This window comes from Bubalus kerabau, chromosome 13 (assembly GCF_029407905.1).
Source record: "Bubalus kerabau isolate K-KA32 ecotype Philippines breed swamp buffalo chromosome 13, PCC_UOA_SB_1v2, whole genome shotgun sequence".
NCBI classification, from domain to species: Eukaryota; Metazoa; Chordata; class Mammalia; order Artiodactyla; family Bovidae; genus Bubalus; species Bubalus kerabau.
This window is the reverse complement of record NC_073636.1, coordinates 30,179,576-30,194,259: the sequence shown is the minus strand read 5'-3', so window position 1 is coordinate 30,194,259 and position 14,684 is coordinate 30,179,576. Positions and strand designations below refer to the sequence as shown.

Here is a 14,684-nt window from a genome sequence, read left to right as displayed (position 1 = left end):
TGTCTTACAATTCAGTTCCATTCTGACAGTTGTTCAGTCACTCAGTTGTGTCCAACTCTTTGAGACCCCCTAGACTGTAGCATGCCAGGCTTCCCTGTCTTTCACCATCTCCTGGAGCTTGCTTAAACTCATGTCCATTGAGTGGTGATGCTGTCCAACCATCTCGCCCTCTGTCATACCCTTGTCCTCTTGCCTTCAATCTTTCCCAACATCAGGGTCTGACAATAGCTGTCCAAAATTAGCCCAAATGCTACCAATTATGGGCTCAGTCCCATGAGACTGTCCTCTAATTCAGACACAAGCCCTAAGTGCTCATCTGTACTTCTGAATCAGCTATAAATCAGAGGTTCCCATGAGCCCCTCCCTGGTTTCTTTCACTGTAATGACTCCCAGAACTCAGAAAAACAATGACTTACATTTTCTGGTTTATAACAAGTATCATAATGGATGCAGATGAACAGCCACATGAAGAGGTGCAACAGGGTGAGATCCAGAAGGGTCCTGGCCATGGGAGCTTCTATCCCTGTGGAGCTGAGGTGCGCCACCCTCCTAGCACATAAATGTACTCACCAGCTTGAAGTTCCCCAAAGCCTATACCTTTGGGACTCTCATGGCAGCTTCATCAATTATGGCAGGTGTGATCAATCATGAACTGAGCTTTCCACCCCATCTGTTCTCTCTGGATGATGCGAAGTGAGCCTGAAAGTTCCAAGATTCTTATCATGGTTTGATCTTTTTGGTCACCAGCCCGCATACAGGAGGCCACCCAGAGTCTCCTCATCAGATCAGAAAGATACTCTGGTGACTCAGGAATTTGAGCCAGGAACCAGAGGTAGAGAACAGATATATATTTATTATTATGTCACATTACTAAAAAATCAATGTTGTTGATTGATTTGAACCCAGAGAATCCAAAGAATGCAGAGTACTTAAAAAATTGGCATGGGCACTTTGATTTAGAAATCAGAATTTCCTCATATCCATCTTTGTTTCCGCAGTATTTTCTTCACTAAGCCTGGGCCTGCTTCCAGAACGATCCGCTACCCTGATGGTGTATGAAGACGTTGTCCAGATAGTCTCAGGATTCCAAGGTATGTCTGATACTTAAAAAGAGGAGCGATGGTAACTTTGGGGCCAACTGTTAAAGTGTGAGGAATGGGTAGTCAGGTAGTGATGGCCACGAGCATGTCCACAGCTGGACATAATGGCTCTAGTCCCTACAAGTGCATGGACACATTGGCATTTCGGTGAAACTGTTGGCTGTGGCCTTGTTTGTTTTCAGCCCAGCCTTGAAGTGCAGAGGGCTAAGAAGAGGCTCCGCCCTCTTTCACACCATGTCCCTCTCTTCTCCAAAGGTGAGAAAATTCATCCCAGTGTCAGAATCCAGACCCTGCCTGGGCCTCAGTGATCAGTGGATAGGGTCACTCTGAAAAGTTTCATAAGCATTTGAGTATATAGAGTTTCAGGGGATTTTGTTTGTTTGTTTGTTTTTAATTTTTTTGGCTAGGCCTTGTGGCTTGTGAGATCTTAGTTGCCTGACCAGGGGTTGAACCCACACCCCCTGCAGTGGAAATGCAAGTCCTAACCACTAGACCCCCAGGAAACTCCCTAGAGTTTCAGTTTTGCAAAACAGGACAGTTCTAGAGATCTGTTGCACAACAGTGTAAATATACTTCACATTGGTGCACTGGACACATAAAACTGGTTAAGATGGGGACTTGCCTGGCAGTCCAGTGGGGTTAAGACTCTATGCTCCCAATGCAGGGGACATAGATTTGATCTGTTTGGGAAACTAAGATCCCATGTAGCACGCCTCCCCCCGCCAAAAAAAACCTGGTTAAGACAGTAATTTAATACTAGGTGTTTTTTACAATAAAAAAAACTTCTCCTCCCACCCAAAAAAGAAAACAAAAAATTCCCAGGCATTCAAGTGTGGCCTTTTTCTATCTCTTATCCCCTTGTGTTTTTAGCCCATCTCATGTGCAGTGGTGTAAATGTGACCTCACCCCTATAACCTCTCTTCCAGAAAATCTGGTAGAGAAGGTTTGTGGAATTTGCCCTTTGTTTGGGGCTGGCATTGGAACTGGGGATCAGACTTGTGTCAAACCTTTTTTTTTGCTGAGATGATTGGTTTCTTCCATCTTAGCCACGGGCTGAGAATGATATTTCCTGTCTTTTAATGTTTCATCACATTCTTTTTTTTGTTTACTTTTTGTTGTTGTTCAGTCCTTAAGTCATGTCCAGCTCTTTGTGACCCCATGGACTGCATAACACCAGGCTTCCCTGTCCTTTACTATCTCCTGGAGCTTGCTCAAACTCATGTCCATTGATTCAGTGATGCCATCCAACCATCTCATCCTCTGTCACCCTCTTCTCCTCTTGCCCTCAGTCCTTCCTAGCATCAGGGTCTTTTCTAGTGAATAGGCTCCTCACATCAGGTGGCCCAAATATTGGAGCTTCAGCTTCAGTATCGGTCCTTCTAATGAATACTCAGAGTTGATTTCCTTTAGAATAGACTGGTTTGATCTCCTTGCAGTCCAAGGGACTCTCAAGAGTCTTCTCCAGCACCACAGTTCAAAAGCATCAGTTCTTTGGTGCTCAGCCTTCTTTATGGTTCAACTCTCACATCCATACATAACTACTGGAAAAACCATTTTTATTTGTGCTAAGTTGCATCAGTCGTATCCGACTCTGCAACCCCATGGACTGTAGCCCACCAGGCTCTTGTGTCCTTGGGATTCCCCAGGGAAGAATACTGGAGTGGGTTGCCATGCCCTCCTCCAGGGGATCTTCCCGACCCAGGGATTGAACCCAATCTCCCAATCTCCTGTATTGGCAAGTGGGTTCTTTACCACTAGTGCCACCTGGGGAGCCCCCTGTTTTTCTTTGTTTTGTTTATTCCTTTATTTTAATACTATTTACACCAATCATTCTCTGCCTAACCACATCCATGTGCCATCTGCAAGTGAGGTGACTTTATTCCCTTTTTTATTGCATAGCTGTGGGAACAAACAAGGAGGTTAACATGCTGCTCTTAGATGACGTGTGTAAAGAGAAATAAGGAGAAATGTCTGGGAGCATATGTGAACTGAGTTTGGGAGAGATAACAGGAATAGATATATAGATTTTAATGTCATCTGCACAGTGAGCCCTAAGTCATCTCCTGCTTTTCTCCTAAGAGACAGCAGAACTAGGCCTGAGTCCTCAGCATCCTTTCACATCAGGACCACAGTGGGGGCTGTTGGGCTTGGGACCTCCAGTTTCTCTTTAATTACCTTTGCCATTGTTGTTTCACAACTGAAGTATAATGGTTCCCCACCTCCAGTCTTATGCCAAAGAATGCTCAAACTACCGCACAATTGCACTCATCTCACACGCTAGTAAAGTAATGCTCAAAATTCTCAAAGCCAGGCTTCAGCAATATGTGAACTGTGAACTTCCAGATGTTCAAGCTGGTTTTAGAAAAGGCAGAGGAACCAGATTGCCAAAATCCACTGGATCATTGAAAAAGCAAGAGAGTTCCAGAAGAACATCTATTTCTGCTTTATTGACTATGCCAAAGCCTTTGACTGTGTGGATCACAGTAAAGTGGAAAATTCTGAAAGAGATGGGAATACCAGACCACCTGACCGTCCTCTTGAGAAACCTGTATGCAGGTCAGGAAGCAACAGTTAGAACTGGATATGGAACAACAGACTGGTTCCAAATAGGAAAAGGAGTACGTCAAGGCTGTATACTGTCACCCTGCTTATTTAACTTATATGCAGAGTACATCATGAGAAACGCTGGGCTGGAGGAAGCACAAGCTGGAATCAGATTGCTGGGAGAAATATCAATAACCTCAGATATGCAGATGATACCACCCTTATGGCAGAAAGTGAAAAGGAACTCAAAAGCCTCTTGATGAAAGTGAAAGAGGAGCGTGAAAAAGTTGGCTTAAAGCTCAACATTCAGAAAACGAAGATCATGGCATCCGGTCCCATCACTTCATGAGAAATAGATGGGGAAAGAGTGGAAACAGTGTCAGACTTTATTTTTGGGGGCTCCAAAATCACCACATATTGTGACTGCAGCCATGAAATTAAAAGACGCTTACTCCTTGGAAGGAAAGTTATGACCAACCTAGATAGCATATTCAAAAGCAGAAACATTACTTTGCCAACAAAGGTCCGTCTAGTCAAGGCTATGGTTTTTCCTTTGGTCATGTATGGATATGAGAGTTGGACTATGAAGAAGGCTGAGCGCCAAAGAATTGATGCTTTTGAACTGTGGTATTGGAGAAGACTCTTGAGAGTCCCTTGGACTGCAAGAAGATCCAACCAGTCCATTCTAAAGGAGATCAGCCCTGAGTGGTCTTTGGAAGGAATGATACTAAAGCTGAAACTCCAGTACTTTGGCCACCTCATGTGAAGAGTTGACTCATTGGAAAAGACTCTGATGCTGTGAGGGATTGGGGGCAGGAGGAGAAAGGGACAACAGAGGATGAGATGGCTGGATGGCATCACCAACTCGATGGACATGAATTTGAGTGAACTCCAGGAGTTGGTGATGGACAGGGAGGCATGGCATGCTGCAATTCATGGGGTTGCAAAGAGTCAGACACGACTGAGCGACTGAACTAAGACATATATCTTCAATGATTTGATATGTGTATATATTATACAGTGATCACCACCATAAGTCTACTTAACATCCATTATCACACAGTTTTTTCTTGTGATGAGAACTTTTAAGATCTACTCTCTTAGCATCTGTCAAATATACAATCAGTTCAGTTCAGTTCAGCCACTCAGTCACGTCCGACTCTTTGCGACCCCATGAACCACAGCACGCCAGGCCAAAAGCATCAATTCTTTGGCGCTCAGCTGTCTTTATAGTCCAACTCTCAAATCCATACATGACAACTGGAAAAACCATAGCCTTGAAGCTGAAACTCTAGTACTTTGGCCACCTGATGCAAAGAGCTGACTCATTTGAAAAGACCCTGATGCTGAGAAAGATTTGAGGGCAGGAGGAGAAGGGGATGGCAAAGGATGAGACGGTTGGATGGCATCATTGACTCAATGGACATGAGTTTGGGTAAACTCTGGGAGTTGGTGATGGACAGGGAGCCCTGGCATGCTGCAGTTCATAGGGTCACAAGGAGTTGGACTCGACTGAGCGACTGAACTGAACTGAACTGACAAGATGGACCTTTTTGGCAAAGTAAAATCTCTGCTTTTTAATATACTGTCTAGGTTAGTCAAAACTTTCCTTCCAAGGAGTAACTGTCTTTTAATTTCATGTCTGCAATCACAATATGCAGTGATTTTGGAGCCCCAAAAAATAAAGCCTGACACCATTTCCACTGTTTCCCCATCTATTTGCCATGAAGTGATGGGACCGGTTGCCGTGATCTTAGTTTTTTGAATGTTGAGCTTTAAACCAACTTTTTCACTCTCCTCTTTCACTTTCATCAAGAGGCTCTTTAGTTTTTCTTCACTTGATGCCATAAGGGTGGTGTCATCTGCATATCTGAGGTTATTGACATTTCTCCCGGCAATCTTGATTCCAGCTTGTGCTTCATCCAGCCCAGCGTTTCTCATGATGTACTCTGCATATAAGTTAAATAAGCAGGGTGACAATATACGGCCTTGACGTACTCCTTTTCCTATTTGGAACCAGTCTGTTGTTCCATGTCCAGTTCTAACTGTTGCTTCCTGACCTGCATTTAGGTTTACTCAAGAGGCAGGTTAGGTGGTCTGGTATTCCCATCTCTTTCAGAATTTTCCACAGTTCATTGTGATCCACACAGTCAAAGGCTTTGGCATAGTCAATAAAGCAGAAGTAGATTTTTTATGGAACTCTTCTTGCTTTTTCGATCATCCAGCAGATGTTGGCAGTTTGATCTCTGGTTCCTCTGCCTTTTCTAAAACCAGCTTGAACATCTGGAAGTTCACAGTTCACATATTGCTGAAGCCTGGCTTTGAGAATTTTGAGCATTACTTTACTAGCGTGTGAGATGAGTGCAATTGTGCGGTAGTTTGAGCATTCTTTGGCATTGCCTTTCTTTGGGATTGGAATGAAAACAGACCTTTCCCAGTCCTGTGGCCACTGCTGAGTTTTCCAAATTTGCTGGCATATTGAGTGCAGCACTTTCACAGCATCATCTTTTAGGATTTGAAATAGCTCAACTGGAATTCCATCACTTCCACTAGCTTTGTTCATAGTGATGCTTCCCAGGACTGACTTGACCTGTTATTTACCTGGGGCCATACTATGGTGGAGGTAGTGAAAATAATGGCGACCTCCTTCAAAAGGTCCCATGCATGCATTGCTACACTCGGTGCCCCCAACCCTGCAGCAGGCCACCACCAACCCATGCCTCCACCAGAGACTCCCAGACACTCACAGGCAAGTCTGGGTCAGTCTCTTGTGGGGTCACTGCTCCTTTCTCCTGGGTCCTGGTACACACAGATTCTGTTTGTGCCCACCAAGAGTCTGTTTCCCCAATCCTGTGTAAGTTCTGGCGGCTCTATGGTGGGGTTAATGGTGACCTCCTCCTCCAAGCTTATACCATACCCAAGTCTGCTGCAGACACCAGGCCATGTATTACGTCCCCAGAACATATTCATCTTATAACTGGAAGTTTGTGCCTTTGACCACCTTTATCTGTTCTTCTCACCCCCTGCCTCCTGCCTTTGGCAACCATTCTAATTCCACTTATAGGTGAAATCATACAATATTGTCTTTCTCTGACTGATTTATTGTCTTTCTCTGGCTGATTTCTCTGACTGATTTATTTCAGTCATAATGTCTAACATAATGTCCTCAGGGTCTATCCACGTTGACCCAAATGGCAGAATTTCCTTCTTTTTATGGCTGAATAATATTCCACTGCATATATGTGTGTGTGTGTGTATACATATATACACATACATACACTTCCTGTATCCATTCATCCATCAGTGGACACTTACATTGTTTCCATGTCTTGGCTTTTGTGAGTAATACTGCCATCTTTGCCTGAATAAATAGCTTCTGACCCTGGGTGACTCAGCCACTCATGGCCACAGCAGAACATGTGGCTGGAGGAGTTACTTGTTTTCCGACTCTCCAAGATGGCTATTTCATCCCCTCTAACCCCCACACCACTGTTTTCTCCCATTCTGTGGTGTTGTTCGGTTGCTAGTTGTGTTCTAACTCTTTGTGAAGCCATGGGCTGCAGCACGCCAGGCTTCCCTGTCCTTCACCATTTCCCAGAGTTTGCTCAAAGTCATATATCCATTGAGTCACTGATACCATCCAACTAGCTCATCCTTTGTCATCCCCTTCTCCTCCTGCCTTCAGTCTTTCCCAGCATCACAGTCTTTTCCAATGAGTCGGCTCTTTGCATCAGGTGGCCAAAGTATTGGAGCTTCAGCTTCAGCATCAGTCCTTCCAATGAATATTCAGGGTTGATTTCCTTTAGCATTGACTTGTTTGATCTCCTAGAGTAGACTAGAGATCTCCCACTCTTTAGTGGGCAAGTATTCAAGTCCATGTGTCTATGCTTAGTTGCTCAATCATGTCCAACTCTTTGCAACCCCGCCAGGCACCTCTGTCCATGGGATTTTTCCAGGCAAAAACACTGAAGTAGGTTGCCATTTCCTTCTCCAGTAGATCTCCCCAACCCAAGTTCTTCTCTCTCTTCCTTTTCCTAGAATTGAACTAAGAACCCAGAAGAGGTGAGGATCTTAGCTAATGATAGAATCATGAGATGCAGCAGATCTGTGATCATACCAGGCCACCTACAAGCCCAGATTCAAAGGGAACAGAAAGTATGAATCCGAAAAGGGAGCTGGCTGTAGCAGAAAGCAGACTGGGGATTCATGGAGTCTTGTTAATGGCACAGCATTCAAGTGAAATCCACCAACTCCTGCCACATGGTCCCAGAGCTTCCCTAAGCCCAGAACTAGGCATCCATGTGCCTTCCACACCTTCTGGCTCTAACCTTGGATTCCACCCATCCCTGCCTCCCTTATGCCCCCTTCATTCCTTATCAGTAACCAGGAAGGAGAATTAAAACAGCCCTCCAGCTGAGGGTTCTGTATCTTATCACAAAACCACCCTTCCTGCCATATCTGGCAGTATCGTCTTAGCTCCCAGACAAAACTGAAAAACCTGAAGAGTGAGGAAGGGGTCATTTTCACCTTAACACTCCCAGGGCCTGGCCCCGTGCCCACTTTAGTATCGGTATACAATGAGCAGTTCATTGAAAGGTTGAGTAAATGAATATTTAAAAATCCATCCAGATCCCATTGCTTTTTGTACTTCCTGTATAGATCGCTCATGCTACAGTTAATTATTTGCTTTGTCATGGCTGCTAAGAGGAGGACAGTTCATCGGTACCCACATGCACACAGACACACAGTCAGAGTATTAGAATTGCTCTCTCTCTCTCTCTCTCTAAGGAGCAAGAAGTTTGGTCATATTATAAGCCTAGGGATGTAAGACATCCAGGTAGTTTTTGTTATGATTAATTTATTCAGTCTGCTGTATCACTTCCCTCTTTTATGTAACCAGAAACTGAGAACCATTTATTTCTCCCTTTCCCTTTCTCATTTGCATTCCAGCTTTTAAAAATTGTCTGCTAAGTCACTTCAGTCGTGTCCAACTCTGTGCAACCCCATAGACGGCAGCCCACCAGGCTCCCCCGTCCCTGGGATTCTCCAGGCAAGAACACTGGAGTGGGTTGCCATTTCCTTCTCCAATGCATGAAAGTGAAAAGTGAAAGTGAAGTTGCTCAGTCGTGTCCGACTCTGCGACCCCATGGACTGCAGCCCACCAGGCTCCTCCGTCCATGGGATTTTCCAGGCAAGAGTACTGGAGTGGGGTGCCATTGCCTTCTCCGTAAAAATTGTCTACACTTGGTTAATTTTTAAGTTCACCTTACTTTTTGAGTTGTACTAGTTGTACTTTTCCTTGTCTCAGTAGAATACAGACATACCAGGATAACACTAGGTGATCTTGTTTCTTGTTTTCTTACCAGCTGGAAGGAGAACCACATGTAGATAATTTTGGGTCTTTGCAGTTCTGTTCTGAAAAACCAATATAAACTGAATTTCTAAATGTTATATTCAAATTTTTATTCTCAAACTAGTCGAGTGTAGGTGCATTTCTTTATTTTTTAAATGGAGTCAGAGGAGGAAAAAAATAAACTCTTGCCAGTCAGAAATGTAAGTGCTGTCAGCCATTTGAATTTTTGTGTTGCCTGGATGTTATCATGTGTCAGACTCCCCCAGAGGAAGGGGGAGTTGGTGAGATGACAGCTTGGTGACAGAGCCTCACGCGTGTTGTGTGCATAGTTTGGGGTGATGCCCCGTTGTTTGGTTTTATGTGACACTAGAGCAAAAGATTTGAAAGAATGAAGGCCACTGGCTGAGAGATGGAGAAGGGAGAAGCAGAGGTGTTCTCATTAGCAAGATTTAATGCTTCAGGTGAAGTTTTGTTTTGAAATGTTTACAACCAAATAAAATAGAATAAGCTCATGGTTAATGAGCATTTTCCTTGAACAATAAAAAGACTGCTCACGCTCGCTTGCTTTCCTATCTGTAGGTAGGTATCTAAATTCAGACCACATACACCCTAAAACCATTCTCATCAGACCCGGTGGAACTATGGAGACTGCTTTCTCTGTCTCTCTGTCTCTCTTGCTCTCTCTCTCACACACACACGCGCGCGTGCACACACAGGCACACATGCACACATGGTTCAAAGTAAGCGCATGTTTCCAATGGAAATGACTTAGCACTCAATTTCATTTGGAAAGTCAGGAAAGTGGTTGTCTTATTATTGTTGCCTTTTCATACTGTTCATAGGGTTCTCAAGGCACGAATACTGACGTGGTTTGCTATTCCCTCCTCCAGTCATTGTTGACAGTGTTTTATATAGAAAGCCTGCAGCAGTTTCAAGTTAACAGTGTGGTGAAGCGGAAGGGCCAACATAGGCACCGATTAACAGAGGGCTCTTTACCACCATAGGCTGGATCCATAAATATGCTCCTTGTCACAGAATGCTTGCAAATTGCATTTTTTTCCTCCTTTTTTTAAAAATTGAAGTATAGTTGATTTACAATGTTAAATTAGTTTCAGTGTACAACCTAGTGATTCAGTATTTTTATACATGATACTCCACTTGAAGTTATCATGCAATATAATCTATATTCCCTATGCTGTATCTTATACCCTTGTACTTATTTGTTTTATACCTAGTAATTTATACCTCTTAATCTCCTACCCTTATTTTGCCCCTCCCCACTTCCCTGTCTCTACTGGAAACCACTAGTTTGTTCTGTGTATCTTGCGTCTGTTTCTGTTTTGTTATAGTCATTCATTTGTTTTATTTTTTAGATTCCACATAAAAGCTGTATCATATATTTATCTTTCTATGTCTGACTTAACTTCACTCAGTATGATAATCTCCAGGTCCATCCATGTTGCTGCAGATGGCCTCATTTCGTTCTTTTTTATGCCTGAGTAATATTCCATCATATATATGTACCACATCTTCTTCATTCTGGAGAATCACTTCTCCAGTGCTTCAGTATTCTTGCCGGGAAAATCCCTTGGACAGAGCAGCCTGGCGGGCTACAGTCCTTGGGGTGGCAAAGAGTCAGACATGACTGAGTGACTGAGTATAGCACACACAGATTACTATGTGAAATAATGTGTATACCAGATCTTTGTAAATCCTAAAGCGCTGAACTTCATCTCTCATAAGATAAGTGGAGCTGTAGTTTGAGTCTACGTTGGTCTTTGATTTGTTGCCCCCTTTATTAATTTTGGAAGTGGTGGATCCATTGAAAGTTTCCAGGTAGGGTAAGGTCACGGAGAAGGCAATGGCACCCCACTCCAGTACTCTTGCCTGGAAAATCCCATGGACGGAGGAGCCTGGTAGGCTGCAGTCCATGGGGTTGCGAAGAGTCGGACACGACTGAGCGACTTCACTTTCACTTTTCACTTTCATGCATTGGAGAAGGAAATGGCAACCCACTCCAGTGTTCTTGCCTGGAGAATCCCAGGGACGGGGGAGCCTGGTGGGCTGCTGTCTATGGGGTTGCACAGAGTCGGATACTACTGAAGTGACTTAGCAGCAGTAGCAGCAGTCTAGATATGTGCTGTCTAATACAGTAGTCACTAGCTACATGTGGACATGTGGAAGGTCAGGGTCAAAGCAGAATTTGAGAATCATCAGTAGATGAGGAAGGAAAGGGATGAGGCTGGAGCACAGGGAAGTTAGGAGACTTTTGTGATAGTTGAAGGCAGGGGTGGCATAAGATCATGTAGGGTGGAGGCAGAATGGAAGGAAAAGACAATGCTAGAAACATTGATAAGGGAAGATGGGGCAGCCCCTTGAATGAATGTGCAGAAGAGTAGAAAGGGAAAACAATTTTGACAACCCGGAATCAAACCTGGGTGTTGGGGGGAGTAGGTCTTCGTCAAGTGGGAGAGAAGGTAGTGATGGTTTTAGTGCCTGGTGGGCATCCAGGTTGAGGTGCTGAAAAGGCATGGAGCTTAGCAGAGTCCCCGGCAGGACAGGAAGGTAACTGTGAGGCTGCAGCAAGGGCGACAAGTCAGGAGAGAGTCAGGAACAGGCAGAGGCAACTGTACTGAGCCTTCAGGATCTCTCCTCAGAAGCAGGAGGAAAAGAAAGCACTCGTAGAGCAAAGGCCTGCGACTCTGCAGAGAGCAGAGGGCAGGACCGCCACCGCTGGCAGGGAGGGCTGCTGGGCGGGGGTGGGGAACAGTGCACCCCATTGTGAAAGGCTGGAGGGGTGAAGGCGAGCGAGGGTCACAGGGTTTGCAGATTATGCAGTCGTCAGTTGACATTTCCAAGGGCAGCATGCATTGAGGGGGAAAGCCACGTCCCTGGGCATTGGGTGGAAGGAGAGGAGACTGATGGGGAGAACAGAGTGAAAGTCGTGTCTTATTGTTATTTTTATCAATGAGAAACTAAGGAATATATGTGTTGACCGGAGAAGAAAAGCCCCTAGAGAGAGACTTTTGATGAAGTCCAGAAAAACTGGTCAAATAACAAGTCTTACAATAAAACAAGCAAAAGTCAAAATACTTGGGTTGACCTTGGGGGAGGGCAGGGCCAGAAAGGCAGCAGAGGAGAAGGAAGAAAGGTTTTGAAGTGCAGACAGAAGTGGTTCCCTGGTGTTTTCAGTACAGTTGGGTCTGAGCATTTGGGGGATGGCACTGGAGCCCCAAGTTTGAGAAGAACAGTGGATGTTTGAAGCAGCTGCTGTGGGGAGTGTTGGGGAGGGACATCCACAGAAGAGAGACAGCCCTGTCCCCCTCCACTATCCATCCACACCCAGTCCAGTCCTTCCTGAAAAGTGTGGTAACGTAGCAGCTTTCATACATAAATTTAGGCTTAAGAACATACCATTCCCTGCCCAGCCTACACACACCCACTTTAGATTGTATTTGCACGGTGGCTTAGAATATTTCAACCCTTATACTCCTTAGATGTTTCTTTGGTCGTTTCACCAGGCAGAGGTCTTGCCTTTTCTCCTGGGAGGACTATGTTTGATCCCCCACAGGTATCAGTGTGTGCTGGTCACAGCGTGTGTCAAAGCAGCTGGACCAGCCACATCTCCTTCTAGGAAACCTGCCTCCGCATCACCCTTCTGTGCTCCCCCCACCCCAATACTCCTTCTGCCACAGAAAACAGACACGCATGTCTGGCCTAGGAGCAGGTTTTCGTGCACAGAAAAGGGAAGGAAGGCAGCAGGGGCAGAGAGGAGGGGAGAGATGCAGCTCCCAGGGAAATGCACGATGAGCCGGGTAGTAAGAGCAGGCACGAGACAGAGGTAGAGACAGACACACAGAGACACAGAGGCAGAGAGAAACAGACATGCAGAGAGACAGAGACAGGAGGATACAGAATTGGGATGACCTATGATGTAACTTATATGTGAAATCTAACAAATAATACAAATGAATCTGTTTACAAAACAGAAATAGACTCACAGATATCAAAAACAAACTTATGGTTACCAAAGGGGAAAGAGGTGGGCGGGGGTAAACTCGGAGTTTGGGATTAACAGATGCACATTACTATATATAAAATAGATAAACGGCAAGGATTTACTATATAACAGGGAATACTATTCAATATCTTGTAAGAACCTATAATGGAAAATAACCTGAAAAAATTATATATGTATAACTGAATTACCTTGCTGTTTACGTGAAGCTATCATAATATTGTAAATCAATTGTACTTTAATTTTAAAAAATAAGGAACTGGGGCTTCCCTGGCAGTCCAGTAAGATTAAGACTCCACGCTTCCACTGCAGGGGATGCGGGTTTGATTCCTGGTCAGGGAAGTTCCACATGCTAAGAGATGTGGCCAAAAAAAAAAAAAATGAGGAACCAATGACAAAAGTAGTCACCTATTTAAAACCCCCCTCAATCTGAAAAGGATACCTTTTTAAATAGAATTTAAGGAGAACTTTTTAAAACTAAAGTGTCTATTAAAATTTTAAATTCAAAAACACAAAAGAATGGAGATGAAATGCCCAGTGGCTTGAGAACTGGGAACAGCCCTGGTTGTGGTATCGGGGTCCTAGGCTGGGCCCCACAGGGCCTGGCTGGACTGCTTTCCTGGGGTTCAGCAGGATTCCCTTTCATCTTTCAGCAGCCTCCCCTTTTCCTTGGTCTAGGCTGAGTGGGTTTCTGTTTCTTTCAGCCAAAGGAGCCTTCATAGTGACCTCAACCTGCCCATTTCAGGGGGTCTGAAGGGGCCCACGGTACCCGACCCATGTTCTGAGGTAACCTGCCTGGCCTCTGCTTTCTGCCTCGACCCTCATGAGGAAACGGCCCCTCTTTGCACCTTAACACTGCAGACACGCCCCCCCCCCTTCCTTCCTAGTAGTGAGTTTCCCATTTCTCAGTGTATAAAACCCAGACATCAGCAGTGTTGTTTAGAATGAAGAACAGTGGAGAACGGGAACCAAATCACAGAAAGTTCACTATCATTGAAAGAAAATAATAGTGACTGAAATGGGAGGGAAATCCGAGAAAGAGGGGATTATATGTATACTTACAGCTGATTCTCTTTGCTGTACAGCAGAAACTAACACAACATTGTAAAGCAACTGTGTGCATTTGTGCTCAGTTGCTCAGTCGTGTCCAGCTCTTTGCAACCCCATGGACTGTAGCCTGCCAGGCTCCTCTGTCCATGGAATTTTTCAGGCAACAGTACTGGAGTGGGTGGCCATTCCCTCCTCCAGGGAATCTTTCTGATCCAGGAATCGAACCCATATCTTCTGTGGCTCCTGCATTGGCAGGCAGATTCTTTACCGCTGAGCCACCAAAGCAACAATACTCCAATAAAAATTAATTTTAAAACCTTAAAAAAATAAAAGCAGCTCAAGCAGTTTGAGACCACTCCAAAAGTCATGTGTCTATCTAACAAAAAAATAAAAAAGAAAATAAAATGGGAATAGGAGGATAAGATGTTGTCATATAGTTGAGGGTGAGGAGATGGATGAGAAAGGATTTGCTTTGACCTTCAGTCTCTGAGGACAGCTTAGAGAAGAAGGAAAGAGGCAGACAGAAGGTGTGGGAGGTGGATGGGAGAGGGATACGGTGAGGCCAGTGCTCCCAGCATGCGTGGAGCACCCCCAGATCATGAGGCGCCCAAGCTCTGTG

General features: G+C 44.7%; 1 protein-coding gene across 1 annotated transcript in view; it reads left to right on the top strand.

Annotated features, from left to right (window-relative positions):
- The window catches only part of FAM171A1 (family with sequence similarity 171 member A1), a 131,441-nt gene that overhangs the window by 81,078 nt on the left and 35,679 nt on the right, over positions 1–14,684 (top strand). The window contains exon 3 of the mRNA XM_055543889.1: positions 999–1,091. Within this exon, the coding sequence (XP_055399864.1) occupies positions 999–1,091 (93 nt within the window). The remainder of the gene's footprint in view (positions 1–998; positions 1,092–14,684) is intronic.